The sequence below is a fragment of the Protopterus annectens genome, chromosome 1.part0 (genome assembly GCF_019279795.1).
Source record: "Protopterus annectens isolate FY-2018-M chromosome 1.part0, PAN1.0, whole genome shotgun sequence".
Lineage (NCBI taxonomy): Eukaryota > Metazoa > Chordata > Ceratodontiformes > Protopteridae > Protopterus > Protopterus annectens.
In genome coordinates, this window is record NC_056725.1 from 1615194267 (window position 1) to 1615217188 (window position 22922).

The following is a 22922-nucleotide window of genomic DNA, read 5'->3' on the forward strand; positions in this document are numbered from 1 at the left end:
ATGGTAATACAGCAGAAGTCTTGATCACAAGAAATGTTATCCAGATGAATTGCTGTACAAGGTTTTTGAACTTCAAGGACTGCAGCATGGACACACTAGCTAATACGGTCTTCCTGGACAGAAACTTCATTCTGTTACAAAGGTTAAGTGCAGACCAATAACTGGAAACATTATTTAAGACAAGGTCATCCAAAAACAATTTAAAGAACTTCAGACTGTGGTGTCACAGTCTGCTGTTTTACAGAGTCAGATTGACAATAGTAACAGAACGAGGTGAAAATATGCCAAGTGTAACAGTAGCGAAATCTATAGCTTGGTTTGACCAATTTGTAATTAGAAAACTTAGTAGAACTGAATCATGTTTGGTTTTGCAATGCACACTATGTAATAGAGGAACTGGAACAAATGCACACCCTTAAGCTAGCTGAACAAGGGAAAGAAATATGCATCTGTTCTAAAGCTTAGTTTTCTCCTCCTCTGGCAAAGATCAGAGGTAGACACACACGCAAGTTCAAACAAATTCAGTTTGGGAGTACCTATACAGAAAATTAAGGTATTACGAAATTTCAAGGTCCAGTTTTCATTCATAACTCAACAAGCAGACCGTGGACAAATCATCTGTGTGACTGCTACACGTTTGGCATGCGGGGGAAAAAAAAAAAACAGTTTTAATGTGCACCCTACAAAAATCCTCCTTGCATGCACAGTGGGTATTACTGCAGACTTCTGTTCATATGTAGCATTGCACCTATAGCTGTACTACTGTTCGAAACCATAACCTTCCTGAAAATACGGAATGATCAAAACAAATACAAAAAATACAAACTGAAGTTCAAGTCGAGTTCAGGTGTAGTGCTGAAAGCGTTTTCAATGGAAAATACACCGATTTTTAAATAATCCTGATGAAGCAGTGATTAGGTTGGGAGAGTTGCCTTAGCATTAATTTTGTGAAGCAATGAAGGTTGTATACATGGTGTTTGTTAACTCAAGTGGATCTGCTAATTCAGTACTACTTCTAGTGATGCTTTGCCCCTAAAGTTCCCAGTATTATACCAATCTCACTCTTACTGCACTCTCATGCAGTTTACTTGCATTTAGGTGATCCAATACAGCTACCTCAGGTGCTCTCTCATTTACTACTGTTTCCCATGTGTTTATTCCCTTCCTTTGTTTTTGCTTCCTAAATGCATTATATTCTACATTTCTGTACTGACTTTAAGCTACTATGTTTTTCTTACTACATATCTTCTGTAACAATCCTGCTGTATAACTTTGTATTACCAATACAAAGGAAATCCTTTCCTCGCATAGTTCCTGTAGTGTAAATGGACAGACACTGACCTAGACTACTTCAAGTCTAAATGCTTCCCATCCCCAGAAAGTGGAAATGTATTTCTCAGATGCTTATTTCCAACCCAGTTAGCCCCATTACTTAGGCCCACTACTTAACACTAGTACACAAAAAGTATTGAAGCCAGAAGCTTTTCTGTACGGGTAAGCTACTGTGCTAGAACGACCTGTTACCTTGTTCAGTTTCCTTACTGCATTCACATTATTATATTTAATTTTGTTTGTTTACTGGAGCAATACACTAATCACAACTCACCACTTGCAGGCACAGACCAGGTATCAAGTATAGAATTCCACTCTGTATGCCTCTGCATTTTCCTGAGCAGAATCTGCCACCATAAACTATGCAAAAAGTTAGTATGTCACTCATTCTCTAATCTGAATGAATGACCTCTGAGACTGAATATAAACAATAAAAATGTAAAGCAAGATTACTTACTTTGGAGTGGGTCGGAATGTCAAAATTAATAATCACATCCACATGAGGAATATCAAGTCCTCTACTCGCCACATCTGTAGCTAAAAGGATTGACCGTGCTTTTGCCTTAAATTTATTCAGGGCACCAAGACGCTTGTTCTGGAAAAATAAAGTGTAAAACAGTGCTTTACTTCACTGAGCAACTAAACACAAAAACATATCTTGCCCATGTATAACTGACAGGTGCAGCAGCATGACAACTACACAACTTAGACCTCTGGTAATTTTATTTTCATTCCTGATTTCACAAAGCTTTCTGGTCAAATGGGACAAGAATGACACTCATGATGGCTTGTTTCTGCTACATAACCCGGCAATTTTTAAACAAAGGACCTTACAAATACAGGCATGCACAACACACTGCTGTTAACTTAAGTCCAGTACGCAATGAATTAAAAAAAAACAAAAATAAGGACCTTAACAATGGTGCTATTCAGTATTCTTGGGAGTGCTAGATGAAGATATTGGCATGCTTCTTCACTTAAGAGCCACCAGAGTTTCTTCCCCAACAGACAGCTGCTTTCACAAAACTACAAAATTAAAATCTCTTAAACATATTTATTTTAATTTTGTGAAATAAGAAGTTATGTACTCACCATAATGTTCCATCTGAGTAGATAAACTTCATTTGTCAGCAACCTGTTGGTATCGGATCCGACTTCGGATCTGAGCCGGCAGTTTTCAACAGCTTAGATCCGAGCTCCTAGCTCCTCCCTCTACCCATAAACCCCTGCCAACCCTGACTGACCTCAGATCAAGTTTGCCCCCAAGCAGCAACTGCTACAGATTTACCAATTTCAAAAATCAACTCTGAAGACAACAAATGTGAATAATCGAAGGTCAGGGGGAAGGAGGGGGGGATGGTTGCTGACAAATGAAGTTTATCTACTCAGATGGAATGTTATGGTGAGTACATAACTTCTTAATCTGAAGTAGTTAACTTCATTTGTGCAGCAACCTGTGGGACAGAGTCCCCAGCTACCTGAATCTTGGGCGGCCATCATGGAAGGATGTTCCGGAGCACTGCAGAGCCAAAGGATGCTCTCCCTCTGGAGATAATATCCAGCTTATAATGGTTGATAAAGGTACGAGATGAGGCCCAAGTGGCAGCCGAACAAATATCATCTAAAGGAACCCTGGATCTAAAAGCAGCAGAGGTAGACCTAGATCGGGTAGAATGGGCACGGACTCCCTGAGACGCGGGCCTATCAGAACTTTCATAAGCCAAAAGAATACATTGCGAGATCCATTGAGACAACGTAACTTTGGATACTGATTTACCCAAATTCATTTTGGCAAAGGAGACTAACAACTGGTCGGATTGCCTATGACCTAATGTCCTGTGAATATAGAATCGAAGTTGTCTATGCACATCCAACGAGTGTAATATGTATTCTCCTTTGTTGTGATAGTTGGGAAAGAAGACTGGCAGATTAATGGACTGGTCGATATTAGATTCGGAAGCAACCTTAGGGAGAAAGGAGGGATTGGTCCTGAGGTAGACTCTATCCTTGTGGAAGGTTAGATACGGGGGTTTGACACAAAGGGCCTGAATTTCAGAAACTCTTCTAGCAGAGGTGATGGTGACGAGAAAGGCCGTCTTCTAAGACAAATACTTGAGTCCCACTGAAGCTGCAGGCTCAAAGGGGGGAGCTGTCAAAGCCTGAAGCACTAACGACAAATCCCACGGAGGTACCACTTCCTTTACCGGAGGTCTGAGCAGGAAGGTGCCCTTCAGGAAGGTCTTGCACAGCTTAGAAGTGATCAAGGGACGCAGATCATGTCCGACATGGTAGTGAGAGCTAGCTGCTAGTTGAACCTTGACAGTGGAACAGCTAGCTCCCTGGTGAAATAATCCTGATAAAAAGTCTAGCACCGCAGGTAAAGGAGCTGTGAAGGGATCAAAGTTTTGACATTCTGCCCAGATAGAGAAACGTCTCCATTTGCTGCTGTAAACCTTCCTAGTAGAAGGCTTGTGGGCTGCAACTAGAATAGCTTTGACTGGGGAAGAGAAGCCGGGAGTCCTGGCTAGGAGTGAAACTGGAGCAGCCAAGCTGTGAGCTTGAGGCTGTCCAGGTTCGGGGTCGGGAGACCCAGAGGGTGGGAGATCAGATCCGGGAGGGGATCTAGAATCCAAGGAGGATTCACCAGATGAGACCAAAGGTAAGGAAACCAGGTTTTACGAGGCCAGAATGGGGCAATGAGGATAATCCTGCTCCCGAACCGACTGACTTTCTGTAGAAACTTTAGCATCAGGGGGAGAGGTGGATAAGCATAAAGCAGTCCGGGAGGCCAAACATGCACCAGAGTGTCTCTCGGGAATTCCCTGACTTGGGGAATTAAAGCGAAATAGTTGTTGCATTTGGTGTTTGAGGGAGAGGCGAAAAGATCGCAATGGGGCTGCCCACATTTGGCAAAAATCTGATTCGCTACGTGCGGATTGAGAGACCACTCGTAAGGGGAAAGGATGGTGCGACTGAGTTTGTCTGCCAGGATGTTGGACCGTCCCGGAATGTGCGTTACAATGAGAACGGTTGGTGGAGATCGCCCATTCCCACAGTCTTATGGCCTCTCGACAGAGCGGGTAAGACCTGGTTCCCCCTTGTTTGTTGATGTACCAGACAAACGACATATTGTCTGTCTGGATCGCAATTGTCCCTACAGGAAGAAGGTCCTGAAGTGCTTGCAATGCTAACAGCACTGCCCTCATCTCTAGGACACTGATATGCAAAGAGGTCAACGCATCGTTCCACGTGCCTTGGACAGTCCTGCCTGAAGAGTGCCCCCCCACCCGAGGCAAGAGGCATCCGTAGTCACCGTGGCCAGGGGAGGGGGCCATAGAGAAGGGGCGTCCCGTGTGGAGATCCGGAGATTGCAGCCACCACACGAGAGCCCTCTTGGAAGCCCTGCTGAGGGAAATGGGATGACTCATAGGGTAGTGAAGAAAAGACCACTGGACTTGGGAGGGTCCACTGTAAGACCCTCATTCAGACGTGCCATAGGTAACAAGTTGATTGCCGCTGCCATTGAGCCTAGAGCCCTCAGGACCAATTCCGCCAGAGGAGATGAAGATAGAAGGATGGCCCGCACATGAAACCTCAGGGTTCGAAGTTTCTCTGGGGTTAAGAAGGCTACAAGATTGATTGTGTTTAACCTGGCCCCAATGGAATCTATGACTTGGGTCGGGGTGAGAGCAGATTTGTCCATATTTATTGTGATCCCTAGCCAGGGAGCAAGGCGAAGAAAATAATCCCTGGCTGTACAGAGTAGATGCCTTGTCGAGGCGGTCAGGAGCCAGTCGTCCAGGTACGGGAAAACCTGTATTCCCTGGAGCCTCAGGTGGGCTGCTATCACTGCTAACACTTTGGTAAACACCCTGGGGGCTGAGGTGAGACCAAAGGGGAGAGCCCTGAATTGGTAATGACTGGCCCCTAGCCGGAAGCGGAGAAACCTCCTGGATCGTCTGTCCATTAGAATATGATAGTATGCATCCTTGAGGTCTATCGAGCACATCCAATCGTTCTCCCGTAATAGGGGAGAACAGATTGAAGAGTGACCATCCGGAACTTTTCTTTGGTTACTGACAGGTTCAAAATGAAGAGATCGAGGATTGGTCTTAAGTCCCCCGTCTTTTTTGGCACTCAAAAGAACCTGGAGTAAAAACCCGATCCGAGCTGGTCTGGGGGGATGTGTTGGATGGCTCTTTTTTCTAGGAGCTGCCGGATTTCCGCAGCTGCGACCTCCCTCTGATCGGGTGGGACATCGGGGAGGTGTTTGGGGAAGAGAAGAGGGCAAGAGAAGGGGATCTGGTAACCTCTGGATATGATGCGAAGCACCCAGTGGTCTGTCGTGATGGACTCCCAAGCTGCCAGATGCCTCAAGAAACGCCCCCCGACTGTCTCCAGAGTGGAGCAGTCGGGCAACCCTTCAGGGCTGTTGTGTGGGCTGGTCAGAGAAAGGTTCTCTGGACGCAGAGTTCTTCGGGCCCCCTCTGCCTCTAGAGTGGCGTCCTCCCCGTCCTCCTCTGCCGCGGAAGGACTGGGGGTCCGGAGCAGACTGAGACTGTTGCGACTTCCGGAACCACATCTTCTTCTGTCCCTTTTGGTTCTTGGAGAAGGACCTCTGGGGAGCAGAGAAGCGGACTCTGACGGCAGGCAATGTCTTCCCTTCCTTTTCGCTCTGGACAAAGGTGTTGCGAACGGTCTTCCCAAATAGGGCAGAACCATCAAAAGGGGCATTTGCGAAAGACGCCTTGAAGGGTTCCGCGAAATCACAATGCTGGAGTCAGGCCTGACGCCTCATGACGAGACCTGCTCCGCTGGCTCTTGCGGCTCCTTCCGTGGCATGGGATAGTAGCCGCATAGAGGTACTGGAAATGGACCTAAGAGTGGACATACGGGTGGAGTACAACTGTTTGTCCTCCACCGACATGGACTCTGGGGGTGACGCAGCGTATTCCATAAGATCCCGCTGCAGCCAAATAACGTGTGCCATGTAGTTCAGTGACCTCACAGAGAAGGACGCTGAACTAAACACCCACTTCCCTAGGCGGTCCATCGCTCGGGACTCCTTGCCAGGGGGGTGGACCAAGGGGCTCTCCTGAGCTAGTTCCCTCTTAGTGGCTGCCGCCATCAGCATGGCATCTACGGGGGGACCCTTGCTCCAATGGGGCCTGTCGGCAGGGGGATTGAGGATCCTGACAGGGCGCTTCGGGACTGGCTCCACAGTGTCCGGCTCCTTCCACGCCCTGGTGGTAATCAGGTCCACCAGGGGGTCGGCCGAAGGGGACACCCAAGAGGTAGAAGGGCCTGCTTCAAATGCCTCCAGGAACACGGCTTCATCCGAGGTCGGCTTTGGGGCAGACCACCCCCCTCTGATCCTGAGCATTTCCATGATATCCCTAAAGGGGACATCCTAGGTGGGGTGACCTAGGGGAGCCTTCCCCCTCCTCCAAATCCGTGTCTTCAGTCAAGGACTCAGGGGAGTCCAAGTGCCTCCTCTTGCACTTCCGCTTGTGGGGGATCTCCTCGGGGGGGCTGTCCGAGGAGGCCTCACCAGCAACACCCTTTTCCAAGGGAACGACCTGGGACATTGAAGCAGGCTGTCCCTGGGGCCGGGTGATGGAAGTCAGACCCAACAGAGAAGGAGTGCTGGGCGGAGCTGTGGCAAGGACCGGGGGTCTGGAAGCAGTCGACAGAGCCCTCTCCACCACGTCGAACGCTGAGGGAGAGCCTCTCTCTCTGGGATCCGAGAGCGGGCCCTCACTCGGATCCAACAGGTGGACTGGGGCCGGCGCCGAGGCAATCGGATCCGAAGGCCCAGTATGCTCCGACCAGGATGGCGCCGAAGGCATACTGAAACCCTCGGATCCGAAGCTCAGCCCTCGGCTCCCAGAGCTCGGATCCGACAAAAACGGACCCGACAGGCTCGAGGGAAGAGTCGGCGCCGAAGTACCCAAGACTGTCGGCGCCGACCCACCCCCGGTTCCAAGGCTGCCCAGCTCCGAAGGCTCCGAACCCGGGAAGCGGGACGGAGAAGGAGCTATCGGGGAAAAGAAAGAGGTTGAGCTCCCCCCCAGGGGGGGGGGGGGGGGCAGGAGCACTCCCATCTGCAGTTGGGTCTGGAGGAATCTTCTCATCATCCGGTCCAAATCTGCATCGGAAAGGCTGCGAGTAGATCTCGATGAGGCCACTGAGGTGGGACGCGAGTGCCGCCACGATGACCTCAAAGGAGATCGGGTCTCCTCCTCGGGGCCCAGTGAAAAACAGGGGGACCGGATCCGAGGAGGAGGAGACCGGGAAGCCCTGGAGGGAGAAGACCGCTTAGCCGGGGGAGCCGAAGCAGAGGCCTCGGCCCTCCGCTTGTGGTGCTTCTCCCTTCTCTTGTCTTTCCTGGCCTCCCTCTCCTCCGGGCCTACAGCGGGAGGTTGAGTCCCGGCCGGGGGGTGAGAGGCCAAAGCCGAATCTAGGGGCAAAAGACCCGCCAGGATCAGCTTGGATCTCCGGTCCTTAAGTGCCCTGGGGTTGAACACCGCGCAGATGGAACACCCAGAGGTAAGGTGTCCAACCCCAAGGCACAGAACACACAGAGTGTGGCCATCAGCTGGTGAAAGCTTATTGCCACACTCGGTGCACTTGGAAAAAATAGGTTTTGGGGCCTCCGACATTTTAAACTAAGAAGGACACACACGCTAGGCCCCAACACATGCACACAAACCCTAACAAACCAGCGAGGGAGAGGGAGGGAAAAAATTATAACTAAAGAGTAGTTTAAACTAAGGTTAACAGGAAAAGGGGTCTAAACACACGGCACTCACACTAAAGATGAAGAAAAACAGAAAAAAATTTTCTAACTTTCTCACAGAAAACGCTAAGTACGGAGCTCGAAAATCCAGCTGCTGTCAACAAACGCGGCAAACTAGATCAGAGGTCAGTCAGGGTTGGCAGGGGTTTATGGGTAGAGGGAGGAGCTAGGAGCTCGGATCTAAGATGTTGAAAACTGCCGGCTCGGATCCGATACCCACAGGTTGCTGCACAAATGAAGTTAACTACTTCAGATCAAGTATTTCACTGGGACATGCTCATTCTCCATGAAGGATCAGGAAGAATAACTCCACAACAATTACACATAGATTAAAAATAAATGAAAGTGGTAGTCCCCTGCCATTAATACTCTACAACAGAAGGAAGAAACTTTTGCAGAAAAAGGTGAAGTCCCAAGACTGGAAAAATTCCCTTATTAGCCTCAACAAAAAGTTGAGATCCCTCATCAAAATCTCCAAAGCCAGCTATGAAGGCAGAATTGTGGCAGATAGTAAAATCAACCACAAAGCCTTCTATAGTTATATCAAGAATCTCCACGGCAATATCCAGATTTGCTCGAAGTTGCTGCACAATGGTACCTCTTATACTGAGCCAACAGATATTGCCAACATACTGGCAGACAGATTCAGTGTCAACTTTGCTCCTTTCTCTTCCCCTAAAGGACCAATCTCAATACCGGAAGAATGCCAGGCATCCAGCATTAGTGCAGAACAGGTTAAAGCTTCACTGTCCAAGGCCAAGAATACATCTTCCATGGGACCCGAAAATATCCCTGGCTGTGATCTACATGAATTACAAAGTGAACTGGTACCACATCTATGTGCCCTGTTCACACACAGCCTCACCTCAGGCTTTGTCCCTACCTAATGGCGCACTGCTACATTCATCCCTCTCCATAAAGAAAGAACGACTACAGAACCTGGAAATTATCGTCCCATTAGCCTGACGAGTCTGATATGTAAGGCTATGCAGTGCATCATCATGGACCTAATTAACTAGGGAATCTCCAAACTCTAGATTCCACGCAATTTGGTTTTGTGAAAGGTAGATCATGCCTGCTCAATCTGGTTGACTTCTTTGAGTCAGTCACCAGAGCTGTGGACAAGGGTAAGACAGTTCCATACAGCCTACCTCAATCTGGCCAAGGCCTTTGATACTATTCAACTCAGGAATTACGGATAAACTCACCAAACTAGGCATCAACCCCTATATTGTTAGATGGGTTGCAAACTGGCTCACAGATCGAATCCACGTGTGAAGTAGCGGACTCCATGTCACACTGCCGACCAGTCATGAGTGGAATCCCATAGGGATCTGTCCTGGGTCCTCTGTTTAGCATCCACTTATCCGAAGTCTAGGCCAAGACGGAGGGACTCTGGCTGACCAAGTTCATAGATGACTGCAAGTTCACAGCCATTATTAACTCCCCAAGTTTTCCTACTGAAAGGCCTCACAATGAGACCAATGATTGGTGTTGAATCCATTGCCTTATATTCAGTTACCACTAAATACCACATCGATGGGTGCCCACTGAACATTGAAGATATTATAAGAGATCTGGGGACACAGGTTGACAGCAACCTCTCCTTCGACCACCATATTGCCACTGTGGTCAGAAAGTCCTTCTATGTGGCACATCTCATTACCAAGGGTTTTGCATCCAGGAAGAAAGAGGTAATCATTTCTCTCTACTCTTCCCTCATTAGACAAATCATAGAGTATAATGCCCCTTCTGGCATGTACCTCACTAGACACCTGCAACAGCTGGAGAGGCCACAAAAGTATCTCACGAAGAAGATCCTAGGCCTTAAACACATGTCCTACACGGGCAGACTCAAAATAACTCCAACTATTCTCTGCTGATATTGTTTACTAAGTGGCAATCTCTGCTTGACTTACAAAGCCATGTCTGACCCATCTCTGTTAGAAACGCTACGTCTAAAGAAATATCAATTCCTCCACATCACATGGTCCAGAGACCTCAACCTCAATACCACAATCAACAGAACATGCTGGAGGGACAGGTTCATAACCCACACTGCCTATGCTCTGGAACAGACTTCCCGTATACGTCAAGCACAGTACCTCACCTCAATGGCTCTCTTCAAGAGAGATCTAGATGAGTGGATGGGAAATAGAAAGTTCTCCCCGGGGATCACTCCAGTGGCTCTACTTGACAGAGGCACTGAGAACTAAAGTCGGGCGGCACAATGCCAGGGGGCTAGGCTTGTAAAGGCTCCAGGGCCATTAGCCTAGTACACACCTATGAAACATACACATTACTTGACAAACAAACACTTAAAATCAAGACAGATGGAAGACAATACTTGAAAAATTCAACAATACAATTAGATTACCAGTTTCAACGTTGTATTTCGATAGTATAACTTCTTTACAACTATAAAGGGTGATTAATTTAATCCATTAATAAAAGGAAACTATGAAAAATGGAAAGAGGAAGGAAACACAGGAAAGTTCATAAAACAAAATGCAAGTCAAAAAGACAAGGGGATTTAACTAAAGATACCAGCAAAACGTCTTTATTTACTTATTTCATTTTTCTTAACCAGGAAGGTTTGAGCAACATTGTGTATTTTCTGCAGGGTCCCACAAAACACATTATTTTGCAGTGCTAATTATACCGAGCAGTACATGTAACAATTAAAAACACTGGCAACAAAGTGCACATCAACTACTATGAGTTAACAGAAAAACTCTGCACAGTAAGTAAGCATTCAAGATGCCTTTTAATCATTTCTACTATGGGCTTTATAATATCTTAGTCGTATTGTATACACGGCATAAGAACAAAAGAGAAAAGGTGAGTAATGCAAAGTTATGGGAGTGATTCGGATAGATGAGAAGGCCAAGAGAATGGAGTGTAAGGAAGTTAGAGAGGTTTAGTAAAGTTTGTCTTTTTGGCTTTTCCAGGTTAGGGGTCACCACAGCGGAACTCCGGTCCGCTAATGATTGGCAGTAGACTTTTTATGGTGCCGAGTTGTCAGCCTGACACCCAACCTTCAGCGAAGGCACGCCCATTCACGCATGTCTTTCGGAGGCCACTTGACCGTGGGGAGGACATGCAGACTCCACATAGAAGGCACTCCAGCCATGAAACGAACAGGAGAACCTCTTGCTGTGAGGCAACAATGCTACCGATGTACCACCGCGGCTTCAGAGAGGTTAGGAAAGTAATTTAAGGAAATAATTAACAGGGCAGAGAGGAAAATGTTACAAGGAGAGAAGACAAAGGTACAACCACATGATACAGATTTATACCACATTGTACACTTTCCTCTGCAGGCATCAGACCACAATGTCACTGCATTTAACTGTGATACAATTAGTTCTACTTATGCATCTACTTTTGTAAAAACAAAGACAGCATAAGAGATAGATTAGATTAGTTACAATTATTGAGACAGCCACAGTGAATTAAAGGAAAACACATTAGAACTAAAAAAAAATCTAGTTTTTACTCTATCTTTGTTTTCTGAACTATTTTAACACCTCAAAATCACTCTGATCGCTTTTTATAGAATGTTAATGTTTTTTTGCAAAATGGCTGCCAATGGGGATTGACATATCAACATGATCTTTTCTTCAAGCCTCTTTCCCACAATCCATTTCAAGTCAGCTTTATACGAGTCATGCTAGACATAAGTAAGTAGTGGTGTAATTTCCATGCCATTGACATATTATGGGAATAGTGTTAGTCGCTGTCATACACCTTATGTAAAATTACTGCTTCTTTTACTTCATGAATGGCCCTCATTTGTCTCGGTCAGGGCTTGATTTACACTAAACTACAGTTATAGAGCTGCAAAAAAGTATCTAAACTGCAGGCCCTCATTCAAAGTATCTTTTTGTAGTCCAACATGAATTGACCATCCCTACCCCCCACATTTTACCCCTCAGGTGTCAAAACTGTCACTGCCCTGAGGTACCCTTGCAATTTCATGTACATGTGACAGCTGCTACTGGGAAAAAGGATTTGAAAGCAATTCTGTTCCCTAGTGTCAGCAGTGGAAACATTTTTATTTTCTTATCCAGAAAGATACAGTTAAAGCACTTTTTTCCCTAATGTTTTCATAAGGCACAGCACACATATGGTAAATGGTTGCCATCAACTGCTACATTTCCTTTACTGACTAGAAAATGCATTTGCACTCCACTTATGTAATGACAAAGTCATTGAACGTGCCATTTTTCAAGGATTTGTGCACCCAATATGCATCTTCTGGACAGATGTCACAATAAACCATAAATTACCTTCTTATAAACAATCAGTGCACCTAGTTGATATGGTTTCCAACTGTCTCACTTCCTGCAGAAGTCTTGATTTGTGCAATTTTATCTTATTGTGGTGGAAGGGCATAAAAATGGTAAATGTGTTGATACTTTACAAGAATTAGCAAAAAATATATTTTCCGACTTTTCTCTAAATGTCACATACATATTTTATACTAAATTTAAATGATCATAAAATGTATAGTATAAACAACAAACCTTTAAAGTTTAAAGCTTAGCATTTCAATACTGTGATACTGCTTATGTAAATTTGTCAAAACAGGTGACAACTGCCCTTAAGATACTGACCGATTTAATTTCTCTGTTTTGTTATGAAAGGCAAGGCTACATTGGAAGCAGCTGTGAATCAGTGTAAGTTCTCTTCCTTTCTGCAACAAAAACAGTGGAAAATGGTTTCATACCTCTCTGTCTTGACATCAGTAGGACTAACTACCATACAAGATTGTCAGCAGTCCCCAACAGGGTAAGCTACAGATTGCTTGGTGTCTTAGTATGTCATACATGTATATACAAATCCCTCTGCAAATTATGTGAGAAGTTAAATTTTAAAAAAGCGGGTGGTCTTTCCTTTCCTTTAATTCCAATGCAAGGAAGTTTTATAAAGTACATGCAAATTTCTAGTATCCACACTCTACTGAACCATAGTGTAGGGAGAAAAGCAACCTACGAGTTGAGTTAAACTGTAGGAGAAGGGTGTTTTCCTTTAAGTACCACCACTGGGACCCAAGTGAACACACAAAACTCGCTGAGTGGTTCATAACACCAGGCTAGTTGCCCAACACAATGCGTCTGAAATTCTCCAGGTGCAACTAACACTAGGTTTGACTGCAATCCAAATTGTAGCTTGCTACAAATACCCCACCATGCAGCACGAATCTCACTACATCTTTCTAAACATACTGGAAAATATTAAGATACAAACAAACACCCTAATACTTGGTGATTTCAACTACCCTGCCATTAACTGGGAAAACTACTCGTGTACCCACACCTTTGCCCAACAGTTCTTGGAATTCATAAATTTCAATGTCCTGGATCAACTAATCCTTAGCCCACCAGGGGCTCCAATATCCTATACCTGGGCATTACAAACATGGGAAATCGATGCTCCACACCTATGGTCACCCCCTCGTTGGTCAAGTCTGACCATAAACTAATTACCCTTGACATCCACATTCCATCCCCACCCCCCAAGTAAGGAAACCTCCGTAAAAAACTTCTCCAAAGTCAACTTCATGCTACTCAAGTCAGAAGTGACAAAATTCATGACACCCATGCAGACGGGAACTGAAAGTTCGACTGCTGAATCCTACACTAAGGCACTGTACAAGCACATCCACTCGTGCATGAATCGTGCCATCCCCAATAGAACGAAGACGCTCTCCTCCAAAAAAAAAAGAAGGCAATCTGGTGGCCACTTGCCATAAACAAACTTTACAACAGGAAGAAACTGTTGCAGAAAAGAGGAAAATCCCAGGATGCAAAAAATTCCCTTACCAGCCTCATTAAGAATGTATTATCATGGAACATACAAAGAAAGACATTGGCAACCTTCAAACACTGGACCCCAGGCAGTTTGGGTTCGTGAAGGGCCGATATTGTCTCCTGAACCTGATTGAATTCTTCTAATCAGTCTCCAGAGCCGTGGACATGGGTAAGGTGGTCCACACAACCTATCTGGACCTTGCCAAGGCCGACACCATCCCCCACTCTGGAATCATAGATAAACTTACTAAGCTGGGCATTAATCCCTACGTCACTCGACGGGTTGCCAACTGGCTTACTGACAGAACCCAGACTGTAAAAGTAGCAGACTCCAAATCCAGCTCCAGACAAGTGACAAGTGGAGTACCTCAGGGTTCAGTCCTGGGACTGCTCTTGTTTTGCAACTACTTCTCTGAAGTACAGGCCAACACTAATGGACTCTGGCTAAGTTCGCAGATGACTACAAACTGGGAGCCATTATTGAATCCCCAAATAATGTGGATATTCTACAAAACGGCCTTACATAAACAGATGCTTGGTGCCAGAGCCATGGGCTCAAGCTCAATGCCAAGAAATGTATGGTTATCCTCTTTGGGGAAAAAACATGTTCCCGTGAATTACCACATAGGTGGCAGTACACTAAACACCGAAAGTGTGATAAAGGACTTAGGACACAGGTGGACAGTGGTCTCACCTTCGATAACCACATCGCCACAGCAGTCAGGAAAACCTTCTGTGTGGCACACCTCATCACTAAGGATTTTTCATCCAGAAAAAAGAAGGTCATTGTCCCACTGTACTCATCCCTCATTAGACCCATTACAGAATACAACGCCCCGCTTGGTATGTACCTCTCAAGACATCTGCAACAACTGGAAAGGCCGCAGAAATACCTCACTAAAAGAATCACATGCCTAAAGCAGATGCCCTATGCTGACCTATTAAAAAAAAAAAAAAAAAAAAAACTCTACCTATACTCTGTCGCATATCGTCTACTCAAAAGCGATCACTGCTTAACATACAAGGCCATGTCAAACCCAGAGCTGTTGGACATGCTACACTTAAAGAAATCCCAATTCCTCAGAGATACACACACACTCCAGGGATCTAAACCTTGTCATCACAATGAACAAAACATGCTGGAGGGATAGGTTCCTGACCCAGAGACTCCCCAGACTCTGGAACAGACTGCCCATACATATCAAGCAGAGCACCTCTTTGGCCCTCTTCAAAAGGAACCTTGATGATTGGATGGGAGATAGGAAATTCACCCTGGGGATCATGTCAGTCACTTTAATAGACCGAGGTCCAGGGAAGTAAATACTGTGGGAAGAAATAGCCAGGGAATTGTTATGGCTAGACTTGTATAGGCCTTAGGGCCGATAGGTTCAAAGGTTGGTACTAGGCTAAGTCAAACACTTGACAACTGGTAACAACAAGTAAAGCAGTAATGTAACATTACATACAATTCAAGATTAGTTGGGGGCTTGTTTCCCCAAATACCATAACAATAAAATAAAGTTAATAATAAATTACACAAAAAGAACAAATAAGTAATAAAATGATTCAGCAATAAAAAAAAGGAAAGGTAAATTACAAGTCAAGGTGATGGAACAAATACCATGGACTATAGCCATCTGGCTGCAGGTAGCATACAATTCTTACCCAATTAGATTGATTACAACGGTACTGGGACAAATCATAGCAATGATGACAAAAAATGTGGGTGTGTAATGTACTACAACAATACAATAGTTAATGATAAACTAAAATTACCATGAACTGACTGTTAGAGTTTTTAGGGACTTTTATGGAACTGAACAACAGTGTGAGGTTTTCCTCTAACACATGAGAAGGTTTCAAGAGACAAGGCACAGGGTGGCAAAAATCTCAGATTTCTGTGGACTTCAGCTTGGTCCAGGGGCCCCCCAACAACCCCTGGGAAGAATAGCATCAAGTCCTAGGGAAGTAGTGGTCCGAGAGCAACAAAGCATGGAGGACCCAGATACACAATCAAATGGTCAAGCCACAGCATTTTGCAGAATAGCAATAAAATAATGGTCAAGCCACAGCACTTTGCAGAAGAGCAATAAAATGAAAGCAAAGTGATGTATCTGCAAGTAATCCTGCTGCACAGTCATGCACCAGCTGCAGGCAATCCAGCTCACTGCTGAGCAGCATCAGATATTGGGAAGACAGTCATGCCAAGAATACAGGATGCATCTATAAACCCTGAGGTCACTGAAAGGAAAGATATGTTTGATGCAGGAGATCTCAAAGGTGAAAGTAACAGGTCTTCACAGCAAATGACACGAAAAATCACACCAAGGTTTCTCACCTTCCATTACGACAGCCAGCCTATCAATGTGTACCACAAAAAGAGTTATGGGTTGGGCAATTAGACATCCTCAAGGCAGCATAAACAGTCATGGCTACTGTCTTGCATGCATTTAGTTATAGGAAGCTGCAGCCAAGTTTTGAGCAGATTCCTAATCTTCACTTGAAGAATCCAAAGCAGATAGCATATCCTGAGGAAGAGGGTGGTAAATTAAACGTATCATCAGCATAACACTAGTATTAAAGGCCTTTGCTCTCTGATGAGCTCTCCTAGTGGAAGCATGTACATAGAAGACAATAAGTCCAAGACAAAATCCTTTGGTAATCTTGATGGAATAGAACAGACTGATGAGGACTATCCCACAGACTGATGAGGACTATCCCTGCCGCAATCTGTTGGGCATGTCATCTTGGACCTTGGTGATGGTAGCCAAGGTGGGAATTTATGCAGAAGTTGTGCTATGGTTTAGGCAAAAGCCACATTGGGTAGTTGTTAGAGACTTTTCTGGAGTAGATATTTTAGTAGTTGCTTTTGGAAGCATTTTTTGAGCATTCTTGAAAGGGGGAACACGATAGCAATGAGTCTGTAGTTTCTTATTTCAGTGCTTATTTCCCCCTTTGTGAATTGGGATGATTTTTTCCCAAATAGCTAGGGCATGTGATTCTCAACTACACCTGTTGGTTAAGATGGGGAATGGATAAGCAATGGTGGTGGCAGCTAGTTCTAAGTATTTTTTTGGTATGTTATCGGCAGAAGGTGAACAGGGCTTAAGCTTACACAGCATCAGTTTTATAGAGGTGGGGACAGATTTTAAAGTGAAGACAGCAGTTTCAGCAGGACAGCAGTTTGGTTTGGTGCAATTTTGGGCTAGGGCAGCAATAAAATCAATGAAGTGAGAGATGAATCTAATAGCAGTTTTTAAGGGGGTGCATTCTGAGCATGGGTTTGGGGTGCTAGGTGTTCCACAGTTAGGGATTTTGTTTATACTGGACCAAATTTGGGGGGGGGGGTGTTATTTTCTATTTATTTCTAAGGTTTCAAAGTAGTTTATAGGATTGAAGATGGGCTGTGGATTTTTGTTTCTGCCAATTTCTCCAGGCTATGTTTGTGGTGCATTAGTGCTCTGGTGGAATGAGATAAATCTAAACAAACAGCTTGGTAAACTCTCCTTACGAGTGTAGCAATTTTATTGAGAATGTCCAGAAATACCAAGTTAAATTTTAAAACCGTATTACCCACAGTATCAGTTGAAGTGTGGTCAAGTGATGACAGATGAGAGATCCCTTGTCTTCTGTAAGAAGATCCACCTGGTAACTTAAGCTGATTGCCCCTGGCCAAGTGAGAAAGAAGGGGGAAACAATGCTGTCTGGGCCAGAAGGGAGTCTTACCCAATCTTGTGCAGTGGTAACAGAGGAAAGGGAATAAAGGTGTTACAGAAACATCCCCTTCCAAGGAAAAGACAGGGCATCCATTTTCCAAGCCAGAGGACTTGGGACTCTGGAAAAGAGGAAGTTGTCAGTTCAAAGAGGCGGCAAACCTGCATTATTTAATGGTTACGTAAAAGGGGTGGACCAGTTAATGGAATAAAGCACATTGTTGAACTTGTGAGAATGGAAATTAGTAGGGCTCCAGCATTCCTTATAGATGAACTGTTTGGTAGATGTCTGCCTCTGAACAAAGGTGGGTGGTGGTTAATGAGGGAGTCAGAGTGTATTGTGATAATGGTAAATGTTAGGGTAAGAGATAAGGATCCGGTCCAGAGTAATATCAGAATTAGTATTTTTGTTATACTGGGTATGGGAAGTGGTTAGTTGTGTAAAACCATGAAGACAGTTGTTGGAGGAGGGGAATCTACTGATAAGAGTTGCAACTTGTACTGACATCACCAACTATAATGATTTCATTTGGGATGAAATACGATGCCCAGTGTAAAATAGCGTTCAAAATAGGACTGCTATTTCCTGGGAGACGTAGAGAGCAAAGATGCATAGTTTTTTATGGTTGTTTAGTTTGAAGTGGGAAAGCAAAAGTTCAGAAGAATGGAGATTTGGTGGAGTGACTGACAGAAGGGAGACGGTTATCAGATAGTGACACTGCCTGCTTTTATATAGCCTGGGGGAAGAAATGAGTCTTGTGTGCTGATTGAGCCATGTTTCAATAAGAATGACTGCTGGGGAAGTAGTTGGCGATCCAAGAGTGGAATTTAATAACTTTATTAAAATACAGACATCGATTGAGATAATTTTCAGATTTTTAGTGGAGGTAGCTGTGTTAGGTGTAAGAGAAGGAGATTTTCTGAAAGGGTCTGGACCAGAGTTGAGGTGTGTATCACCCTGCAGAGGAAGATTTTTTTTTTTTTATGAGGGGATAGACTACTGGTGATTTGGGAATACTGGAATTTGACTTAAAATGTTACCTTTTGAGGATACAGAAAGCCATCTAGGAATTTGGATTTGCAAATAAGGTATGGTAATAGGATGAACAAGTCTGAAGCAATTATGGCGAAGTCTTTCAGTGTGTCCTGCAGTGAGTGAGTGATTGCTGTCATGTAGCATGTGAGGTGTGACAGTAGGGGTGCTAGGAGGAGGAGTTAGAATGGGAATAGAGGCCTTTGAAGTAGAAGAGGGAAATTTTGATAGTATAAATTACAGGAGTATGTACAGGACAGACACAAATTTGAGCAGTGTGTGGGCAAATGGAGTGGGCTGAGCTGGTATTCAGGAAAATGACAGTAAAAAAAAAAAAGACCATCTGTTTGGTACTGCAAGCTGCAGAATACAATTAAAATGTTACCTAGTCTAAAAGGGAGAAGTTTCAGAAATATCTAAATCTGTTCTGAAGCAGTTTAAGTTGTCAAATGGTTTATTTGAATAAACTATGGTTGGGGGTGGGCAGTCTATTCCAGCTGCTATCAAGGACAATAATTTTTGGCAATAACAATGCTGTTCATGTGTACTGATATCACACCCTGGGGAAGAAAGTCTTGAAATGCATACGACACTAAGAGGACCACACTCTTTCTCCAGTATGCTAATGTGGAAGTAACCTTCAACCAGGTTCCTTGAACTGTCTAACCTTTGTAATGCATCCCCTACCTCAGAGAAGAGGCATCCAATGCACCGCTGACTGAAGGAAAAGTGGACTGAATGGGAGAACTGTTAAGAGAATACTGGGGTCACCACCATTACAGGCATTTCCTGCAAACATGCATCAGTTTGAAGGTTTTGCTCATGATGGCCTCTACCTATGACCATTTTACTTAAATCCACTAAAGAACCCACACATGACTGGCATGTAGTATTAAGGAGGTTTTTGCCACCAAGCTCGGGGCTTTGAGAGCTTGATATACAGATAGTGCTGTAGGCCTTAACAAAAAACTTATAGCAGTTAGACTGAGGAGAATATATTCCTTTTGTACTGTGGCTATTAGCTGTAGCTTGCCAAGATAGTAACCTGTTAAAATCAGTGTCCGAGTTAGTTATATATGTAACTTTCCTAAATTTATGGAGATCACTAGGGGCAAGTAAAGTTGCAGAAGCTAGTCTCTTGCTTGAATGACTGACTCTTTACTCATGAAATTAAGAGAACCATCTAGATAGGGAAAAATTTGAGATCTTAGGATCCTCACATGGGAAGTAACTACTGTCATAACTTGAACATCCTGGGGTCCGTGGTGACACCAAATGGCAGAGCTCCAAGGACCAACTCCGAACTGGAAACACAGACAACTCACAGACTCCTTGGCAATTCTGATGCACTGTTATGCATCTTGGAGATCCAAACAGCACATCAAATCGTCCCTTCACAGGACAAGGGAGGACAGACCGTGCCCATCCAGAATAGGGTTTTCCATACATACTGACTTAAGTCACTGAGGTCCAGAATTGGTCTGAGGTCCATTGTTTGCTCATGCTGCTTCTTGGCTGCCAAAGAAACAGAGGACCCTCTCCGATGGCTTTTTATAGGACGTGTAAGACTTCCTCCTCAGCCAACTTCAATTGATAAGGCTGGATGATGAGTGGAGCAGTAGTAGTAGTGTAATAGCATCTGGATATATCCTCTCAAGAGTTATTTGGCCTACATGACGGCCATGCATGCATGCAGCCTGATACAAGGAGAGATGACCCCTAACTGCCTCCAGAGTGGGACAACCAGGAAGTTCTATTCTATGAGTATTTGTGGGATACCAAACCATAAGCTCTTGGGGCACTTTTGTTGCTGGGGGGGGGGGGCTCTGGGAGTCTGTGAACCTGATTCCCACTGCAAAAATGTTTTTTCCTTCTTGCTTGCTTCTTTCCAGTTTCTCCTTCACAATACGTTCAAAGATGGATAACCTGTTAAATGAGACATTTTGAAGGATGCTTTAAGGTTGTTCACAAAGACAGAGCCAGGCACAGCATCTCATGGTGATGTCTGTTTTGGCAGCCTTAGATACTCCATCTACTGAATTATGCAAAAGTCACATGGAGAGGTTGGAGAAGTTAAACAATCGAAAACCTGTGCCTCTGTCTAAGGGAATCATGTGTTACTATATATCTCAGCACAATTAAGTTGCACTGGAACAGACTTATGTGAAGCTGAAACTTCAGGGCTCTGACTGCAAAAGTACTTGATATACAAGTTTGCTTCCCCAGCCTGTCCATGACCCTAGAATCCTTATCTAGATGATGGGCTGCACAGATCTCTTTAAAGGGCTCTGACATGGCTGTTGCAGTCACCCCACTGAGTCAGCAAAAGGTCCCATTCCTCAAACTGTCTGCCCTTAGGGGGACATATAATTTTTTTTTTTTTAAAGAAACATCTTTACTAAACCATCACTTGCAATCACACATTTATACAAATGAAAACAAAATACACCTACACAATCCTAGTTGCAAGCATTTTACATCACAACCCACAGTGACACACACCAAGCTGCAAACATTACACATCACTTATAATCTACCCAATCTCTTTCAGTCAAATATTACATAGCTCATTTAAGTCCTGCCGCTTTTAAACCTCATTTCTCCCTTGTATGTATTGTTCCCACAATTCCCATTTTTTTCCTGTGTAGTTTGCTACTAACCATTTCTAAAGCTCTCAATTCCAGTCGTTTTGTCTCTTGTTACTATATTCACTACTTCTAGTATAGTTGCTTTAGATTTTGATTTCCATTTTCTAGCAATTGTTTTTTTGGCAGCCACTATTATTAGACACAGCAAGGCCTTACCATGTCTAGGCAATTCAGATTCTCTACCATAGCTCAGAAAAATCATCTTCCTCATCAGACCAATCTGCCCACCCAGCATCTCCGACACTGCACTCCACAGAAAATCCTTAAACTCCGCCAATTCACCGCACTCCCAGAAAATATGTTCCCAATTACCTCTTTCTACCTTATCACACCTCCAACATTTGCGGTCTGCCGCAGGAAAAATTCTCTGGAGTCTATTTGAAATATCTATACAAATGTTTCCAGGAAAAAATTATAAATTTTCTAGATTTTACTGCATATCTGGGAGACTTTTTTGTGAATTGCTAATCCAACCTCTCTTCCCAATCATTTCTAACCTCCTCTGACGGATTCTTAAAATTATAATGCAATATTTTATATGCTCTATTAATTATTCCTTTTTTAATAGCAGCTTCTGTTCTAGATTCTACTAAAAACTCTACCAGTGCTGATCTTTCGTTTAGGACCCCTGAGGAACACAGACTTGTCTGGTTTCCTGCAGCTCAGCCACATTGGGCTCTCACAAAGTTCCAACCACTACCAGGTCAACCACAGTGTCAAGCTGGGGGGATTACCACAGAAATAGAAAGGACTTAAACAGCTTCCTTAAATAATCTTTGTCCACAGGGGGGGGGGGGTCACCCTAGCCAAGTACCCCCTTTGATGCATTAATTCTAGATTTCCCCACACATGGGGCCATCTGTAGGGGATTGTGAGGGACTCTCCCCATCCTCAAGATCTGACTGTTGTGTTAAGGGTCATCTGTAGGGGACTGTGAGGGACTCTCCCCATCCTCAAGAACTGACTGTTACACTTCTAGGTATCTTGGGTTAGGAGTCTTCAAAGGGCGATGAATGGTCTGACCCTGAAGGATGTCTCAGTTTTAATCTTTTAAATCCACTCTGGTGGTGAAGCTCAATCAGTGGTAAAAGTTGTAGGTTATTGGTAATCCAAGGATGGCACCAAAGGATGGGGGTTCATCTGTCGTCGCATTTTGAAAATGTGGTTAATGTCCTTGCCAAACACCCACAGGCTAAGGAAAGCATTTCACTGTGCCAAACAAGCAATACTAAAAAAAAATTAGCCTTGGGAGTTGTATTCCTGAATCACCAGCAACTCTTTGTACTCCTCTCCATCTATAAGCACCAGTGTATGTTTTTAATTTTCTGAATCTTTTTCACTAGAAGTTAATCAGTTCTATTTTTAGCAACACTGAAGCTTGCAGTTAGAATAGACACTCACCACAGAGAACTCAAAAACTGTACCCTTAACTAAACAGCCCTTCTCCTAAGACAACATCGACAACAGTGGTTGTTCCAGTACACTCCCCTTAAACTTGCTGCACAGACTGACTTTTTTTAGCCATCAGGGGCTTACAGTTAAAACCAGCACCATTCAACCCAGCTACACTTTGGCTCACGT

The 22922-nt window shown here is 44.3% G+C and overlaps 1 protein-coding gene across 1 annotated transcript in view; it reads right to left on the minus strand.

The window, feature by feature from the left end:
• Positions 1–22922, minus strand: part of DDX47 (DEAD-box helicase 47) — a 596838-nt gene that overhangs the window by 151332 nt on the left and 422584 nt on the right. Inside the window, exon 10 of the mRNA XM_044073445.1 lies at positions 1790–1927. Coding sequence (XP_043929380.1) covers positions 1790–1927 — 138 coding nt within the window. The remainder of the gene's footprint in view (positions 1–1789; positions 1928–22922) is intronic.